This window comes from Felis catus, chromosome D1 (genome assembly GCF_018350175.1).
Source record: "Felis catus isolate Fca126 chromosome D1, F.catus_Fca126_mat1.0, whole genome shotgun sequence".
Lineage (NCBI taxonomy): Eukaryota > Metazoa > Chordata > Mammalia > Carnivora > Felidae > Felis > Felis catus.
The window spans coordinates 74,442,840-74,461,127 of NC_058377.1; the positions used below are offsets into that span (position 1 = coordinate 74,442,840).

At 39.7% G+C, this 18,288-nt stretch overlaps 1 protein-coding gene across 2 annotated transcripts in view; it reads right to left on the bottom strand.

Annotated features, from left to right (window-relative positions):
- Nucleotides 1-13,047, bottom strand: part of TSG101 (tumor susceptibility 101) — a 57,693-nt gene extending 44,646 nt beyond the window's left edge. The window contains exons 1-4 of one of the 2 annotated variants that reach the window (XM_045039045.1): nucleotides 12,888-13,047; nucleotides 8,621-8,705; nucleotides 6,547-6,612; nucleotides 3,535-3,698 (exon numbers count right to left, since the gene is read on the bottom strand). In XM_045039045.1, the coding sequence (XP_044894980.1) occupies nucleotides 3,535-3,698; nucleotides 6,547-6,612; nucleotides 8,621-8,705; nucleotides 12,888-12,929 (357 nt within the window). In that variant the 5' untranslated portion in view covers nucleotides 12,930-13,047. The remainder of the gene's footprint in view (nucleotides 1-3,534; nucleotides 3,699-6,546; nucleotides 6,613-8,620; nucleotides 8,706-12,887) is intronic. The other variant, XM_011286743.4, reaches the window with a different exon arrangement.
- Nucleotides 13,048-18,288: the final 5,241 nt, after the last annotated feature.

The following is an 18,288-nucleotide window of genomic DNA, read 5'->3' on the forward strand; positions in this document are numbered from 1 at the left end:
CAGGCTCTGAGCCATCAGCCCAGAGCCCGACGCGGGGCTCGAACTCACGGTCCGCGAGATCGTGACCTGGCTGAAGTCGGACGCTTAACCGACTGCGCCACCCAGGCGCCCCGATACATTCCTCTTAAAGAGTATAGCTATATTTAACTCGTTTTCATTGGTGTATACAGTAGTAAAAATACTACAACTTCCTTATTCCTTTTCCTGTTCTTAATGGTCAGCAAAGTTGCATCCAATCTTTGGGAATATAGGTTATAGCGATTCTTGCTGTACTTCTTAGTATGTATGTACAGGGTTACTCTTGTGCAGCGGTTCTCAGCTGGGGTGATAGATTTGCCTCCTGGGGGATCTTCAGAAATGCCAAGAGACATTTTGGTCGTCACAACTGGGCATTATGCTATCGGCATCTCGTGGGTAAAGGCCAGAGATCCTGCATTTTACAACGGACAGGATAGCCCTTCCACAATAAAGAATTAACCAACCTATGATGTCAAAGTGCTGAGGCATATACCTACGTGTGGAACTGCTAGGTCATAGGGTGTGTGCCCACAACTTTACTAGATAATGCCAAACTGGTTTTACCTCCCACTGGTGGCACTGAGGTATTCTCTTTCTCCATACCCTAACTTTTAGCACTGTCAATTGGTAGTACAAATTTGATGGATATGTAGTGTTATCTCATTGTGATTTTAATTTACATATTTCCCTCACTACTAGCAGGGTTAAACATCTTTCCATGTTTACTGGAAATGAGGATTTCTCTTTTGTGAAGTACTTGTTCAACAGTTTTATTTAAGGGTCCCTGGGTGGCTCAGTTGGTTAAACTTCTGACTCTAGATTTTGGCTCAGGTCATGGTCTCACAGTTCGTGAGATTGAGCCCAACATCTGGCTCTGAGCTGACAGCTCCGAGCCTGCTTAGGATTCTCTCTCCCTCTCGCCCACTCTCTTTCTCTCTCTCTCTCTCTCTCTCTCTCTCTCAAAATAAAGAAACTTAAAAAAATATTAAGTCCTAAAAAAAAAAAAAAAGAGTTTTACCTATTTTTCTACTGGGTTCTTTCTTTTATGATTCCCAAGTTATTTTCACATTCTGGATGGTATTATTCTACATTATTCTGAGGGTATTAAGTATTACAGATATATTCATCCAGTTTGTGGTTAGTTTTTTCATACTTTTCAATGTGTCTTTAATAGAAGTTCTCAATTTGTATAAGTTTAAGGTAAAACTTATTATTCTTTCCTTTCCAAAGCATTAGTAAATGCTTTGCGTCTTGTTATAAACAAAAACAAAAACAGGGGTATCTGCGTGGCTCAGTCGATTAAGCAACTGACTCTTGATTTTGGCTCAGGTCATGATCTCATGGTTGTGGGATGAAGCCCTGCGTCAGGCTCCAACGCTGAGCATGGATTCTCTTCCTCCCTCTCCCTCTCTCAAAATAAATAAAATAAACTTAGGAAAAAAAAAAAAACTTACTGCAAGATCATGAAGGTAATCTTCTATACTGTTTTTTTCCTTTTGCTTTTCACAATCTACCTAAAATTTTTGTGTATTCTATGAATAGGAATCCAACCGCCCCAGCTCCATTACTGAAAAGTATGTCTTACCTCCTGTCTTGATTACTAGTTTTATAATACATTTTGACATCTGGAAGGCAAGTCCCTTCTACTTTATTCTTCTTGGAGAGTGCCTTAGCTATGCTCAATCTTTTGCATCTCAATATAAATTTTAGATTCAGCTTATCAAGTTTACAAAAGTAACAAACGAATATACAAAGAAACAAAAACTATTAGGACAAAGACCAAAGTGTAAAGAACCATGAATAAGGTTCTCTCTCCTTTAAGTCTTCTTTCTTTAAGGTCTTTCAATAAAATTAAAATTTTTTTCCATAATGGACTTGTAAATCTTTTGTAAGGTTTATTCATAAGTCATTAGCATTAAAAAATATAAAGTATTCATTTATCAGTTCATTACTTCTCTATTCTGCTGAATCCAATCTGCTACTAAATCTATGTGTTGAGTTCTTAATTTGTATTATTCTCTTTTCCACGTCTAAGATTTCCACTTGGTTCCTTTTTAACATAATTCTCCACCTTGAACATAGTAATCACAATCATTTTCGAGTCTGTGTCTGGTAACTGGAATACCTGGGGGTTGTGGTGTCCAGTTTCTACTGTCTCTTTGTCTCTTTCCCCCTCTTTGGCCTCCTTCTTGACGTGCTTGACAATTTTAAATTGCTGGACACTGAAAAATTACAGAGGCTCTATACACTATCTTTCTCTAGGAAGGGTTTACCTTATGGCAGGCAGATACTATGAGAATTACCTTAATATAATCAAGACTGAGCTGATTCAAGGCTCTTGGAGTGTGTTCCTCCAGTGGCATCATCTAAGAGCCTAGGATGTTTACTTACACCCCTCCTCCTTTTTAAAAAAAGTTTTTATTTTGAGAGAGAGAGTGAGAGCATGCGTGCACAAGCAGGGGAGGGGCAGAGAGGGACAGAGAGAGAATCCCAAGCAGGCTCCACGCTGTCAGTGCAGAGCCCAACACAGGGCTCGATCTTAGGAACCGTGAGATCATGACCTGAACCGATACCAAGGGTAGGACGCTTAAGTGACTGAGCCACCCAGGTGCCCCCCTCCTCCTTGATAAGGTTCCAAACTCCTGGTGTCTCTTCAACCTGGGACTGCAGAAAACTTGGCTAGGTTTTTCAGAGGCTTCTGCTTAGCTTTTTAACCTGCCTTTGAAGCTTGGAATTCAGCTTATTGCTTGAGGGGGCAACTCAGATTATCTGGTTTACTTCTTTGTAGCTTCCTCTTCTCCTATTATCTTGGCTCCTAAAGTACTAGCTATGTTAGCAGACTGTCGTCTTTTGAACCCTGTGAAACTGCTAGAAACTCTGTAGGCTTCTTTCCCTCTGAGCTAAGCGCCCCCAACCCAGATTCTTAGTCTCTCACCCTCTATCAAGAATCAGTAAACACCCATAGGGTAAGTTGGCAGAAGGTTGGTTCATCTCTTTGCAGTTCCCTTCTCTATAGGATCTTGGCCCCTCAAATCCTGATTGCCACAACAATTCTCTAAAGCCTTCCACAGATGTCTGTACTCTGACTTTTCTAGTTGTCTTTAATGGTAACATTGGTCTGCCAGAGCTATATCAGCAGAGACAGAAACAGAAGTTTCGTACTACTATTCCTACTTGATAGGAATGCTCTGAGTAATGAGATTTGAACAGTTTCACAAATATATGCCACCTACACTACTTGTTAAAATGCATTTCCCATTATGTGAATCCCATCTATTCTTAAAGGTTCAGCTCAAGCAAATAAAATAGTGACTATGTATATTCTGTAAAGTACCAAGCTCTACACAAATATATTGCTTTTGGAGAACCTTTTCCAATCATCCAGCTCAGTGATTGGTATCTCATGTGAACTTCTCTCTCCTCTTGGGAATCCTCTTTGAGTGTTAACAGAAAGTAGATTCTAGGGAGCAAAATAGATAAAATGCAATAAATTCACAGAAGACTGTTAATACTTACGTGTTTCCATTCATGTAGATAAGGAAGATATATCTTCCCGTTTGCATCAACATGCTTTCCTGTTTTAATAGTCATTGAACTAGTAGGTTTAACAAAACAGATAGGGGGATTATATGGGTATGTGTCCAGCAGCCACAGGCATATTGGAATATTATATATATTACCTGAGAGAGAAAGAGAAACTTCAATTACTCTATTATTTTTTAATAATGGCTTAGTAGGTAAGCAAGAGAGAGCTACGACTAAGCAACACTTAGAAGGAAAATCACAACAAATATTTTATGTTTCAAAGTTCTGTTTAGGGTGTTTCTCAAATTTTCAGTTTGTAAAATACATCAGCAGGATTAAGGAGCTAACTGATCACTACTCTGCCACTGTCTGCTTGCTGCTATAAAAACATTCTTTGTAAGTTATCTTATGGATAACCTTGCAACTTTAGTCTTGTCATTTCAGTTCATAAGGTTCACTGGGAAGGGATATAAAAGGAAGACTACGGATTATGGTGTCCTATCAGAAAGTGACATAAGAAGCTACACTTGAAACTCCCTTGCCAAAAGCCAGACTATAAGACCCAAACAAACTGCCAAACAGATGTTGATCGGTGGCCACAGCTTGACCGGTCCCTATGGTATCTTCAGCGACAGTTACTCAGAATCAATGTCATCCCTGTTTCTTGCTTTAGGTAACAGAATCTCTCTCAGTTCAGGAATTAGACTCAGTGTAGTCAAACTGAACAGTGTTTCAAAGGAACAACAGTTAACATACTGAACATAAGCCATCTCCTTTTCTTACTAAGCTCAAAGCCCAATGTCCCAAATAATCATTTGAATCACCTAACATAATTCAGATGCATTTTTCCCCTTTGGAAGCAGTTTCACTTCACATGAATATATACATATAAATTGCACTTAAATCAGACAGCTGTGGGACTTTGGATTTATTTTTTACTCAAAACTACATCTACAATGGAAAAAAAAAAAAACTCCAATAGAATATATCCTAACATAAAACATAAGTTTATTTCAGTTACCCAGAATTCTCTGCTTTGTGACAATAAAGAATTCTACAGAATTACTTAGGCTTAGGAACTATGCCATATGAATGATAGTAAGGGAAGAGAAAAGGTAGTTTAGATTATATATTTTTCATACATGTTCTAATATATATTTATATATTATACATTCATATTCATATAATATGTATTCATATATACATGAAATATATATATATAATCTTTAATTATGCCATAGTTTCCTGCCTCCCTCTCCCCACCTTACGACTATTTCTCCCACCCAAGTTTACTTCCTGAGGGCAAAGTCAATAATTTTGAATTTTACTCAGTCCTTCCTAAATTCATCATAGCTGCTTTATTCAATGCCAATGCTCAAGTGTTTTTTCTCTCTGTCTGGAACATCTAGTCTGATATAAATGGTTGACTCATCCTTTTATACCAAATTCAAATTTTATTTCCTCCATGATCTTCCCACATGGTCTTATTCTCCTCTGTAATCTCATTGCACCTTTACATTTTATCATTATACAGCAGTTACAGGACACTGTAAATAACTATTCCCTCTGTTTCTCCTACTTGTGTTAAGTTCTTCCAGAGAAGACACATCCTTTATTCACCTTTGTATCCACAGCCCCATCCCCTATGCCTCATGCACAACAGGTACTATATAAAATCAATGGATATATTACAGAGACACAGGTCTTAGGTAGTCACGAGGAATAATTAAGGACAGAACTGTCCAAAAACAGAACAATCGTTTATGAAACTGAATGCTCCCTTATCACTGTAAGTATTGCAGCAGAGACTGGCTAAGAGAGACTTAATTATCCATCATCAATCAGCATTATCACCAACATTATAGCCATAAATAATAGCTACTTTTGATATCTGTTTATTACATACCAGGCTCTGTGCTAAGTCCTTCACATTATCACAATGAATTCGTTTTTTTGAGTTAGTTCTATTATCCAATTGTTACGATGTCCACTATCACATCACAAAACTGACAGGATTACAGAGACAGAAGTGAAACCTTACTCTGCCCTGACTTTAAAGCCTCTACCTTAGCCACTATACTATACAGCTTCCCACTGTTGGAAAAGCCTGGATGGGATGGCGGGCTGAACTACAAGGCATCTAAAATCCCTTTCTAGGGGCACCTGGCTGGCTTGGTTGGTAAAGCACGTGATTCTTCATCTCAGGGGTTGTGAATTCAAGCCCCTACATTGGGCGTAGAGGTTACTTAAGAATAAAATCTTTGTGGGGCGCCTGGGTGGCGCAGTCGGTTAAGCGTCCGACTTCAGCCAGGTCACGATCTCGCGGTCCGTGAGTTCGAGCCCCGCGTCAGGCTCTGGGCTGATGGCTCAGAGCCTGGAGCCTGTTTCCGATTCTGTGTCTCCCTCTCTCTCTGCCCCTGCCCCATTCATGCTCTGTCTCTCTCTGTCCCAAAAATAAATAAACGTTGAAAAAAAAAAATTAAAAAAAAAAAAAAAAGAATAAAATCTTTGTTTAAAGAAATCCTTCCTAGTTATAAGATTCTCTGATTCAATGAAACATCAAAATCTTCCAGTGCACCGAGGCATTTATTTCTTGACATACCTTTATAAAGAAGTCGGGGGGAAAAGGTGAAAGTATTAGGTGCTGCTGCCAAATGAAGTTCAATTAGAAAAAAAGTTAAAAATATCTCTATCCTCAGGGCACCTGGGTGGTTCAGGCCATGATCTCACGGTTCGTGAGTTCGAGCCCCGTGTCAGGCTCTGTGCTGACTGCTCAGAGCCTGGAGCCTACTTCAGATTCTGTGTCTCCCCCTCTCTCTGCCTCTCCCCTGATCATGCTCTGTCTCTGTCTCTCAATAAATAAACGTTAAAAAAACTAAAAAAAATCTGTATCATCATGAGAGTCATAGAAAGTAGGTTTAAATTACTTGTAACTCTTTGGCAACCTACTAGGTGAATCGCAATGCATCTATACTGGAAACATAAATTACTTAAGATGCTTACCTTTATAAGGCACAGGAATTGTTCCAGTGAGGTTCATTAGTTCCCTGGAACTGCCATCATTAAAAACTGAAAGGAAAAGAATAATGATTCAATCATGAGCATCTTCACAGACACTCCCATATAAGTTATTCTTTCAGAAACACTGGTTAAAATTCATGATTACCCTTGAAAGGAGCGAACTTGTTAATGTCCATTAATCATCCATTTTGTCCAACAACAAAATATCCCTTGTTGATTCACTCAATGGGATCAGTTTTTAAATGAGTAAAGAAAAGATCCTTTGAATTACTTGGAAAAATGAATGTGAGTGCTACAGTCCTGGTAAACATAAGCTCTGGGTCCCCAATATGATTATGAAGTTACTTAAAAAACACTATCAACTGACACCATACTAAATGTTAATCTAATATCATTCAGTTTTAGATTGCTCAGATGTTTATCCCTACTCAATGTCATTCCCAATCTGAATGTAGTATCAAAACACAGTATTAAAAAAAGTTCTCAAATATAGTCATCTTTTGATACAAACATTTCTCCTATCATGCAAGTTTTTCTATCTGTAATTGATTATAATTAAGGCACGTAATTTATATTATTACATGGACTGCTATTATTTGTCATAAGGATTTGGAATTAACACCGTATCACATAGGGGAAAAGCTGTAATGTGCAGTACAAAGACACAGAACTGCAAGGCTGACCTCAGTTCTTTTACTTACTATTGACAATTACAATCTGTGCTATAATTTATCCTGATTTTGTACGTTTCTAAAAACCACCTTATTTAAATTTAGGGCTTTAACTACTTTAAAAGCATGGTGATAATAATGGTTTAGACTTGGTCCAGCCATACAAACCTATATAAAATTTACTCAGTGATGTTGGGGTCTCTGTCAGTTTAGGTAAGCATATTTACTCTTCAGCATCCGGTAAAAACCAAACACTTAAAGTTCTGGCCACAGTCACTTTTTTCCCTTATGGAAGCCATTTTTAAATTAACTCTAATTTTGGTAATATGAGGCTTTTCCCAGATCTAAGTACAACAGTACAGTATGTGGACAGGAAGGAGAATCATGCCCTCGGTTTGGGAGAGGAATTCCTGTTCATGTCTTTGCTATTCGGAAAATTAAGGACTGACTGCCTCTCTGTTAACCCTCACCTCTTGTCACCAGGCTCCTAATGTTTTCAAAGCCCTTGGAGTGAGTGGAGTTTAGAATGACAGTTTCACCTACAAAATTCAGCTCTGAGCCCTCGGTGCCAAGAGCCTCATGATGGACAGGAGGCAGCATGGGTATTCCCTTGGCCCTGGCATTTTTGGGGTTTACAAGGACACAGAGTTGAAGAGATGACATTAAGATTGGTGAAGAAAAAAAGGTCTTTTAAGAAAAAAAAAAAAAAAGAACAACTCTAGGTATTGTCATTTCTTACTTAACTTGCAATTTGATTTCATCTCAGTAGAAAGTGGACACACGTTGTCACCTATCTACTCTATAGAATTAAGGACCATATTTAAAAAACTGTTTTCCTCATCTATAAAATGAAAGAGGTATTCCAGAATATTGTTTTACAAAATGTGTTCCTAGGAATATAAAGAGATGCTCTGGGGAGAAAAAAAAAAAAAAAAGGTCCATAGCTAATCAGCTTTAGGGTATACTGTATAGTTGACGCTCTTCTCTTCTCTGTTGGTGAGTATAGGCTCTCAGAAATCTTGCTGCAAAGAAACCCATTTAATTTTGTTTATGATTGCTCAAACTGATCCCTCCCATCCCCACAAGAAACAGTCTTCATAACTGTGGATAAAATTTGGGTAGATGATAAACTAAACTATTTTTAAGATCTCCTCTAGGTCTAAATTTGCATAGTTCTGTTAGAGTATTTTTTTAAAACTTAAAATAGCTAAACAAATAAGTTATTACTAGATCGTGTCATTTCTTGTCCAACACTTGTTTAGGTGGAGGTTCAGTCCTACAAAGGAGACACCAACAAACTTAGAGGAAAATGGGAAACCTACAATTATTAAAGAAAAGAGTAAACTCAAAGGACAGCAATTGATATTTTTATTATATAAACTCACCATATGAATCCAACACAGGTTTGAGATCTTTGTATAAAGTAATAACATTGACAGTTTCGCGTACAGTTAGGTCTCTGTATTTGTACTGAAAAGCAAAATCACACAGGAATTTAGTTTAAAACCAATGCACATTATTTTACTGCCTAATTTTCAAAATTCTATTTTCTTAATAGCACTCTTCTTAAAAGTATAATGGTTCTCACTAATCATTAACATTAATTAGAGCCTGAAAGAACCTTGATAGCTTTCTCTCCAGCAACCTATTCAAACCCTTTACTCACCTCCATTTTAGCTCTTCTTTCCAACTGGAAATACCCTCCACCAAATCAAATCTTAACCTTTTTCAAACCTAGCTTTCACCTCTCTCCCCCTTCTTAATGAATCCTTTCCCCAACGTCCTTTTAGCCCATAATGATCTCTCCCTTTCCTCCAAACTCCATCATTTATTGTCAATACCAATTATTTTGAAATTTTTCATTTATTGTACTGTATTTTCATACCCCCACCTTGTACCACTCCACTCCAGGAAAACAAGAACCTGGTTTACACATTCTTGACGGATTAGGAGAACAGGAGATGGCGACCTCCATCTTCTTACAATTAACGAATCTCACCCACTAACAAGCTCCATCCTTGCACACAAAGCTTTCAATCAGCTTTTAGTACTTCTCGCTTAAAAAGAAGCAATCAGCGGGAACCTACATGGCTCAGTCGGTTAAGCGTCTGACTTCCGTTCAGATCATGATCTCTTGGTTTGTGAGTTCGAGCTCCGCGTCGGGCTCTGTGCTGACAGCTGAGCCTGGAGCCTGCTTCAGATTCTGTGTCTCCCCCTCTCTCTGTCCCTACCATGCTCTTGCTGTCTCTCAATAATAAATACACGTTAGAAAGTAAGTAAATAAATGCATGCATGCAATCAGTTACTCCAAAAAGACTCCAAGAAACAGGTCAGAGACCAAAACAGAAAAGAAGGAATTAAGAAGTAACAGAAAAAAATGCAAGGAGCAGAAGAAAACTTCAAAAAGACTTAGCTTTAATACCTTCATTCATGAAATAAGAACACTCGGAGAAGAAAGGACTCTTGGACACAAAAAATGTGACAGTTGGGAAAGAAAGCAGTAGGAGGATTAGAATAGATGGTCAAAGAAATCTCACAGAGATTAGTGCAAAAAGACATAGTGTAGCCAGACAATAAGGGAGAAAACGCAAGAAAAATTAGGGAATCAATCCAGAAGGTCTACTGAAAGGAAACCCTTCGGCGTTTCTTGCCTTCCTTCGTCCTGAAGTACCACTTGTTCCATGCTATGGGATCAGTCCTATTAGCACACAAACCTGTTCTTATTTCTACCATCTTATTTGCACAAACACGCTCCTGACCAGCCCCCTTCCTCAGCAGCTACAACCACACTTCTCACGCTTCCCCTGTATAGCAACTCTTGCAAAGAGCTCCCTAAATTTGCTGTCTGTGGTTGCTCTTTTCCTATTCTCTTTTTAGAACTTTTTTATTATGGAACATTTCAAACATATCCAAACGTAGGCAGAATAGTACAATGAGCGCCCTACATCGTACACCCAGCTTCAATGATAATCAACTCACAACCAATCTTAACCTATCACCTCATTCACCTTTTCCTCCTCCTTTATCATTCTGCAGCACACTGTAACATCATACCCTGTCACCCATAAATAGTTGTGTATACCTTTAAACAAACTTTAAAAAACCCACAATACTATTATTATAGTAAAATAATCCGTTTCCTTAATATTATCAAAGACGCGGTCATATTTGTTTGAATAGAGATCCAGGTAAAGTCCATACATTGCTATTTTGTTTAGATGTCTTTTAGGTGTCTTTTAATCTATAGATTCCCTCTCCCATCCTTCTGTTGATGATAGCTTTACTGAGATAATCAGTAATTCACATACCCTATAATTCACACATTTAACGTGAATTATACAAAGTTCAATGGTTTTCAGTACTGGGCTGTGCAACCACAATTTTAGAATATTTTCATCACCCCCCAAAGAAATTTGTACCCTGGGGCATGTGGGTGGCTCAGCTGGGTAAGCGTCCAACTCCTGATTTCAGCTCAGGCCATGGTCTCAGGGTTTGTGAGGTCAGCCCTGCATCCGGGTCTCTGCTGTTGGCGCCACTTCGGAATCCTGTCTCCCTCTCTCTCTGCCCCTCCCCCACTTGCGCTCGCTCTCTCAAAAATAAACATTAAAAAATTTTTTGTACCTTTAGCAATCATTCCCTCATAACTACCCCCTCCCCCTCAATTCACCTTAGACAACTGCTATTTTGTTTCTATCAATTTGCCTATTCTGGACGTTTCATGTAAATGGAATCATATAATATGTGGTCATTTATGATTAGCTTGTAATTTTATTTATTTTGAGAGAGAGAGAGCAAGCAGAGGAATGGCAGAGAGAGGGAGACAGAGGATCCGAAGCAGGCTCCCCTGTGAGCTCCGAGCCTGATGTGGCCCGAAACTCACAAACCATGAGATCATGACCTGAGCTGAAGTCAGAGGCTTGACTGAGCTACTCAGGTGCCCCTACTTTTATTATCCTACTCACTATTCCTACTTCTCTATTCATAGGCTGGATAGAAAAGAAGTTGATACTCAGAACTGACATTACCACTTGTAGGAGACTCAGTTTTTCAGATATTAGGCCAAGAACCAGAAGTTAGGTAGAATGTCCTCTCCCACCTCTTCTCTATGTCCTTTTTTTGTTCTTAGGGAAAAAAGGAGGAGGACAGAGGGAGAGGCAGGTGGAGATACAAAATATCTTCTAAAGATGCTCTGCCTCTGTCTTTGAAGGCAGGTCCCTCTGCAGGAAGTTTAGGAAACTTGATTCATCATGGTTTTTAAAATCCAAAACCATTATTTGAACATTCTTGTCCTTATATACTTCTAGATACAGGCTAAGGAATATAAGTGACTTTAATGACTATGCTAGCAATTTAAACATCAAAAATGACATGGAAATGAATACTTTTCAGTTACATCATATGTAAAACAATGTATTGTCTTTTAAAGTGATGTATAAATGTTTTCAACATAGACCTGGGCCATAATCTACTAGGGTTCCCCCAAATGTCCTCTGCAATTAAGGAGAACTATCAAAAGAAAATCAAGAAGCCTAGAAGATATTAGACAACCAAGAGAAATTTTATTTTGAAAACCAAAACTTTCTCTTTACAGGTTATTTGCTCTTCAATCAATGGCTATGGGGACTGTTTTACTGGGGAGGAATAGTACATTTTTCAAAGAAATAAATTTATACATAATAGTGAGTTTTGTTAATAATGAAAACTGCTTAAACTATTTCGATTCCTACCATTCTTGCTTTGACAAAAGTCTCCAAAGCTAACCCGTTGAACTGGAGAAGAGTCAACTCTCAACCCCCTCACACACACCTAATTCCTAATTAGTAAATCGAAAGAAAAACCCCCACCTGAAGTCAGTTCACTGTTATCAGGTGCCACACTTAAAGTAATTATCAAAATAATTCATGGCTTTAAAATACAAAATGTCTATCTACTTTTTAAGAATGAAAAAAAAAATACACCGGTCTTGAACTGTGAAGATTAGAAATTTAAGTTCAAAGCAAAGAAGTTCGCGTTGTAAGAAGCCTACAATTCATTAAAGGCGGTTATTCTCAGCAAATCAAAGTCTCTGAGGCGGTCATGGAATTCTATTTATTCCATCGAGGTAGTGAGGTACTGGTATTTAGGCTTCTCTGGACGTTTTTACTTATAATTGAACCGATTCAATCAACAGTTCCTGACCTCCGCGGGTCGGGTGCTGAGCTGTGTGAAAAAGACAAAACTCAAAAGGACACAATCTCTGGGGGCCGGGACGTAAGGGCGAAGACTGAAGGATCCCTACACCGGGACAGAAGTGGAGTGCCTCAGACCGAGAATTAAGTCCAACCCCCTCTCTGTGTTAATAAAAACTAGGAAGAAAACTATACTGCCCCACAGACTGTTCCAAACTCTACCCGCAGAGAGGAGGGCGGGCGGCAGGTGGCAGGCGGCCTCGGTTCCGCGCCTTTGTTGACCGTCGCCGCCCCCCAACCTCCCCTGGCCACGTATCGGGGATTCCGGCACAAGGCGACAGGCATCTCGGGGCCGCAAAGGCGACAGAGGACGGCACTGGGCCTCCGGCCGGGGAAGCACTCTGGGCTGAGTCCGGCCAGGCCCCGCCGGGCGCCGAGGGGAGTGGTGGGCGCGCGCCGGGTGGCCGGCGCGCTGAGGACTCACCTTGGACACCATTTTTTTGAGCTGGCTCTCTGACACCGCCATGGCGGCCGCCTGGCGACTCCCGTCCCCGCAGGCAGAGGGTCAGCCGCTCCGGGGCCGCCCCAGGCCGCCCCACACAATCACACACCTAGTAGCCAGCCCCCCACCCCCCCGCCTCTAACAACAGGAAGTCGGCCACCAGGCCAGCTCTTCCGCTTCCCTGACGTCACTTCCGGGTGGCCGGGCGTGGGGAGGGTTCCGACTCGTAGCTTGATGGGCTCCTCTCCGTAGGCCGGGTCGGGTCCCAGGGATCAGGACAAACCTGTTGCGATGGTCGAAACCCTGGGACGGGATAAGATCAGGTGTTTCACGGTTGCCTTAGACTAAGGGAGCAGGTGCAGGGAGGGGAAGTAGGAAGGTTTTGCTAGTGAGCGTTAATGACCATCAATCACGTGCATTGGGAATCCTAAAACTGTTGTGCGCCTAACTTGCCCTTGTGAGAATAGAAGGCAAGTGCACTCGTAATCGGGGCTAAAGTTTTCCCCCAACTCTGAGATGAGAGGCTAGCATTACATGATGCCCAGGGTCTCTCTGATTACCAGGTTTTTGTTTTGTTAGCTTAAAAATCTTTCATACTACATTCACAAGGGCAAAGTGCAGAGCCCTGGTTTCCCAGGAATCCAGACGGTGATTTCTTTCTTTTTTTTAATGTTTATTTTTCAAGGAGAGAGAGACAGAGTGAGTGGGGGAGGGACAGAAGCAGAGAGAGACACACACAGAATCCGAAGCAGGCTCCAGGCTCTGAGCTGTCAGCATGGAGCCCAACACTGGGCGCGAACTCACAAACCGGGAGATCATGACCTGAGCCGAAGTCGGAGGCTCAACCGACTAAGGCACCCAGGCGCCCCCCAGACGGGGATTTCTTCTCTGGGAAACCATTCCGCCAAGTCAGAACTCTGTGCCTAGGCATAAATCTAATACAGGCCGCATTCTGCCTTGCACTACATTTGCATACTAGCCTGCCGCTGTCAGAGCCCAAGTCTTGGAGGGCAGGCTCATCTTAAGATCCTCATCCTTGAACAGAGCATGAGTAGGTGCTTGATCTTAACTGAATTTCTACTACCCATAAACGTTCTTCATAGTCATTTACATTAGTCATTATTGCACTCACCACCAGTTTTATAAGCACACAGTGTCATTCAAGGTATTTATTTATTATTTATTTTTATTTAAATCCAGATTAGTTAACATATAGTGTAATAATGATTTCAGGAATAGAGTTTAGTGATTCATCATTTACACATAACACCCAGTGCTCATCCCAACAAGTACCCTCCTTAATGCCCATCGCCCATTTAGCCCATCCCCTCACTCAACACCCCACCAACGATGTTGTCCTCTCAAGCTATTTTAAAGCTCAGGTTTGGTGACATGAAGTATGATAATTTGGACGATTTTAGCTTAGTGCCAGTGAGGAACAGGCTGTGGTATTAATTCCCTTCTATTTTTTTTTTTTTTTTTTTTTTTTTTTTTTACAGTTTATTTTTGAGAGAGAGAGAGAGAGAGAGAGAGAGAGAGACAGAGTATGAGCCGGGGAGGGGCAGAGAGAGAGACACACAGAATCTGAGGTAGACTCCAGGCTCCAAGCTGTCAGCACAGAGCCCAATGCGGGGCTGGAACTCACCAACCTTGAGATCCTGACCTGAGCTAAGCTGGACGCTTAACCGATTGAGCCACCCAGGCACTCTTAATTCTCTTCTAAATTGGCATCTAAGTGAGGTCACAAACACAGAGGGCATAATTGAAACCATGTGGACGTATCATTTTAAATTATTGCCAACACACACATGCACAGGCTATCCCAATGGGTATTATTGTTTTGGATATGGACACCATGTGTTAGTTAAGCATACAGCACCAGTCAAACCAAATCATAGGGCAGTCTATCCTTCCACTGCACCGTTTATGTCACTTAAAAGCAAAGTAGTTTCCAAAGTGGTCTTAAAGCCATAGCTTATTCAGAAGTACTCTCAAAGTAACTGCACTTTATCAATTGGGAGGGTGCAGGTAATACATTGTTTAAAAAGTTTTCTTGCCAGGGGCGCCTGGGTGGCTCAGTTAGTTAAGCGTCCGACTTCCGCTCAGGTCATAATCTTGCGGTTTGTGGGTTCCGGCCCCACATCCGGCTCTGTGCTGACAGCTCAGAGCCTGGAGCCTGCTTCGGATTCTGTGTCTTCCCATCTCTCTGCCCCTCCCATGCTCATGCTCATGCTCATGCTCTGTCTCTCAATAATAAATAAATGTTAAAAAAAAAAAAGTTTTCTTGCTAAAAGTAATTTTTAAAAGTTGGAAAACAATTAACAAAAGCTAGTCTCTTAATTTTGCACTTAAGCCACTTAAATATCCTGGATACTGCATGAAGTGTATAAAAGAAACTTTCTCCTCAATCTGCATAAATTTCCTTCCACTCAATAAATTAGGCATCTTTGGGTGATTTTAAAGTCAAAGTTTATTTTATTCATTGTTCTTGATATTTGAGGAAAACTACAATGTAAACTGGAAAATATTAATCTCTGCACTATAAAATCAAAGAAGCATTTTAATCCAAGCCCCACTAAAAATCATAAGAAGAAGACACTGCATGATTTTGGAAAAATTAAGAAGTGAACATTAATATCACAACCATGACTGGCGATTATCACCAAATCATAGTGAGGTAATGTGGTGGTACCGTTTCTTGACTTACATATGAAACCTACAACACAACTGCTAATAGTCAACACTTAAGGAAATAACTGACAGAATTATTTCTATAAGGTGGGCTTCTGTCGAGCAAGGACTATTACTCAACTTTGAGTACTCAAATTCTAACACAGTATTTGGAATAACAGTAGATGCTCAGTAATTGTTTGTTGCATTGCACTGACCTTAATTTGCAATTAACATGGTGAACTCCTGGTAATTGATCTATTACACAGTATCCTGCAGTTAGGTTGTTGTTCAAGAGGGTATTAGAAATTAGATAGTAGAAATTATCTAATTTCTAATTAGATCACAGATATTAGAAAAGGCTAGTTTAAAAAATACAAGAAATGGTTCTTTTAGTCTTACTTCCCTATTTTGTGCAAAAGGATAGTGAGAATACACTGTTAAGAGCGACACCAAAATAATCTACCCATGTAGTGAACTTACACAGAACTAATGCTTATCTCTTCAAACATCCAAGGGTTTATATCCCAGTTAATTCTGGTGGGAATCTTTCCAAACATATTAAATACTCTTCTACATTCTTAAACATGGGACACTGCGTATAATTTCACTTTATGATTTAAGCTCATCATTATAAGCATTCATTACTATACTAAATCAGAATTAGTTTGATTCTTTTTAACTAGGATGTGTCTGCCCTACTGGGCTCCTATCTCTCGACCAGCTTTGGATTTGCCTATTATATGCTTTCAAAGCACTGGGAATTTCTTCACAGTACTTACTACGCTTGCAATTGTACATTTATTTGTGAGATTTGATTACAATGTCTCCCATACTAGATTGTATGGACCATGAGGGCTTGTACTTAGTCCAGGTTTGCTCACCACTATATTTGCAGTGCCCAGTATGGTGCCTGGTGTATTGTAGGCTTCCAGGCAATACTATATAAATGATTAAATGAACGCCTATTTCATTGTATACTCCTCTCTGCTATTTGCTGAGGGCAAGTATGGGAAGTCAGGGAATCAATCTTTCAAAAAACTCTGTTGGAATAAAAATTAAGTCAGCCTCTACATGAGAATAGAAGTAATCCTTCTATAGTGTATAGAACCCCAGCTTTATGGTCTTGTGGTAACTATTTTGGCTGTTAGGCTTTTCCTTCTAGTGCTTAGAAAAAGTAGAGGCTAGGTGTTTAAGTGCCTCTTGGCTGTGACACCTTGGGCACTAAACCTCAATTTTCTCCTCTATAAAATGATAAAACCAACCTCAGTGGATTATTTTTAGGATTCAATAAAATAATAAAATGCTCATCACACTACCTGAAATGTGTTGGGTATTAGTTGTTACTAATTAGTTGTGTGTTACGTCTGTAATAATATGCTACCTTTCATATACGAAGATAAAGTTACTGACCCATCACCAAGGCATATGTGCTCTGAATCATTTCTTCAGGAGGGGTTAAAGGATTTGCTCAGAATAGCCAGTCCATCCATCCTCTTCCCCTTACGACTAATGGTTTTCAGGAAAGCCTCATATTTTAAACTTAAATTGCTTGGCGTTTATTCATAATCGGTTTCCACTAAAAATACATATTTCTCGGGGCGCCTTGGTGGCTCAGTTGGTTAAGCGTCCAACTTCGGCTCAGGTCATGATCTCACAGTTTGTGAGTTTGAGCCCTGCGTAGGGTTCTGTGCTGACAGCTTGGAGCCTGGAGCCTGCTCTGGATTCTGTCTCTCTCTGCCCCTCCCCTGCTCATGCTCAGTCTTTCTCTCTCAAAAGTAAATAAAATTAAAAAAAAAATTTTTTAAATACACATTTCTCTATGCTACTAGCAGTATAGTTGGTTTTTGAGATGTTAGAGATCTATTATATATCCCAAGAAGAGGTTATAGAAAATTTCAAAAAGGACAGTCCCACTAGAAATTACTTTTTCTTCAAATATTAAAAATTTTACCTTCCCTTTTAATATTTTAAAATGCACATAAAATTCTTTTTTTTACTTTTCAGTAGCTAGTTAATTTTTTTTAAGGTTTTAAAATTTACTTTGAGAGAGAGAGGCAGGGAGAGAGAGGGAGAGAGAATCCCAAGCAGGCTCTGTACCATCAACACAGAGCCTGATGTGGGGCTTGATCTCATGAACAGGGAGATCATGACCTGAGCTGAAATCAAGAGTTGGAGGCTTAACCAACTGAGACACCCAGGGGTAGCTAATTAATTTAAAGAGGGAAAACAAAATGCTTTCCTATTACTACCGATTTTATTTTAAAGAAGAAACAATACCTTAAGCTGTGGATCTCTTGAAAGCACACCCAGCACAGATTCTGTAAACCAATACTGGACCTTCAGCTTATCATGTTTATTGTAATAAAGAGTAATTTTCTTTTAAAAGTATATTACTTTCAAAATAGTCCCAAAGTGCTGAATGTGCTTTTAGATGAGGATCCATAAATTTAAATGATGCATATTGTAGATTGTAGATGAATGTCTACATCTTCTATAGATTTAAAGAACAGTTTAGATATCTCAAGAACAACAAAGAATATTAGATTTCTTCCCCCTCCTTATCTAACTCCCTAAGGATTCAAATTACAGTGCTAACTGGAAACCGTCTACCTTAACCAAGCAGTTTGTAAGGGTAACTAATAAGATACAGAAGTTCTCAACCCTGTATGTGTTGGCAAAATTAAATGACCTTTCCTTTCAGGTAACTCTG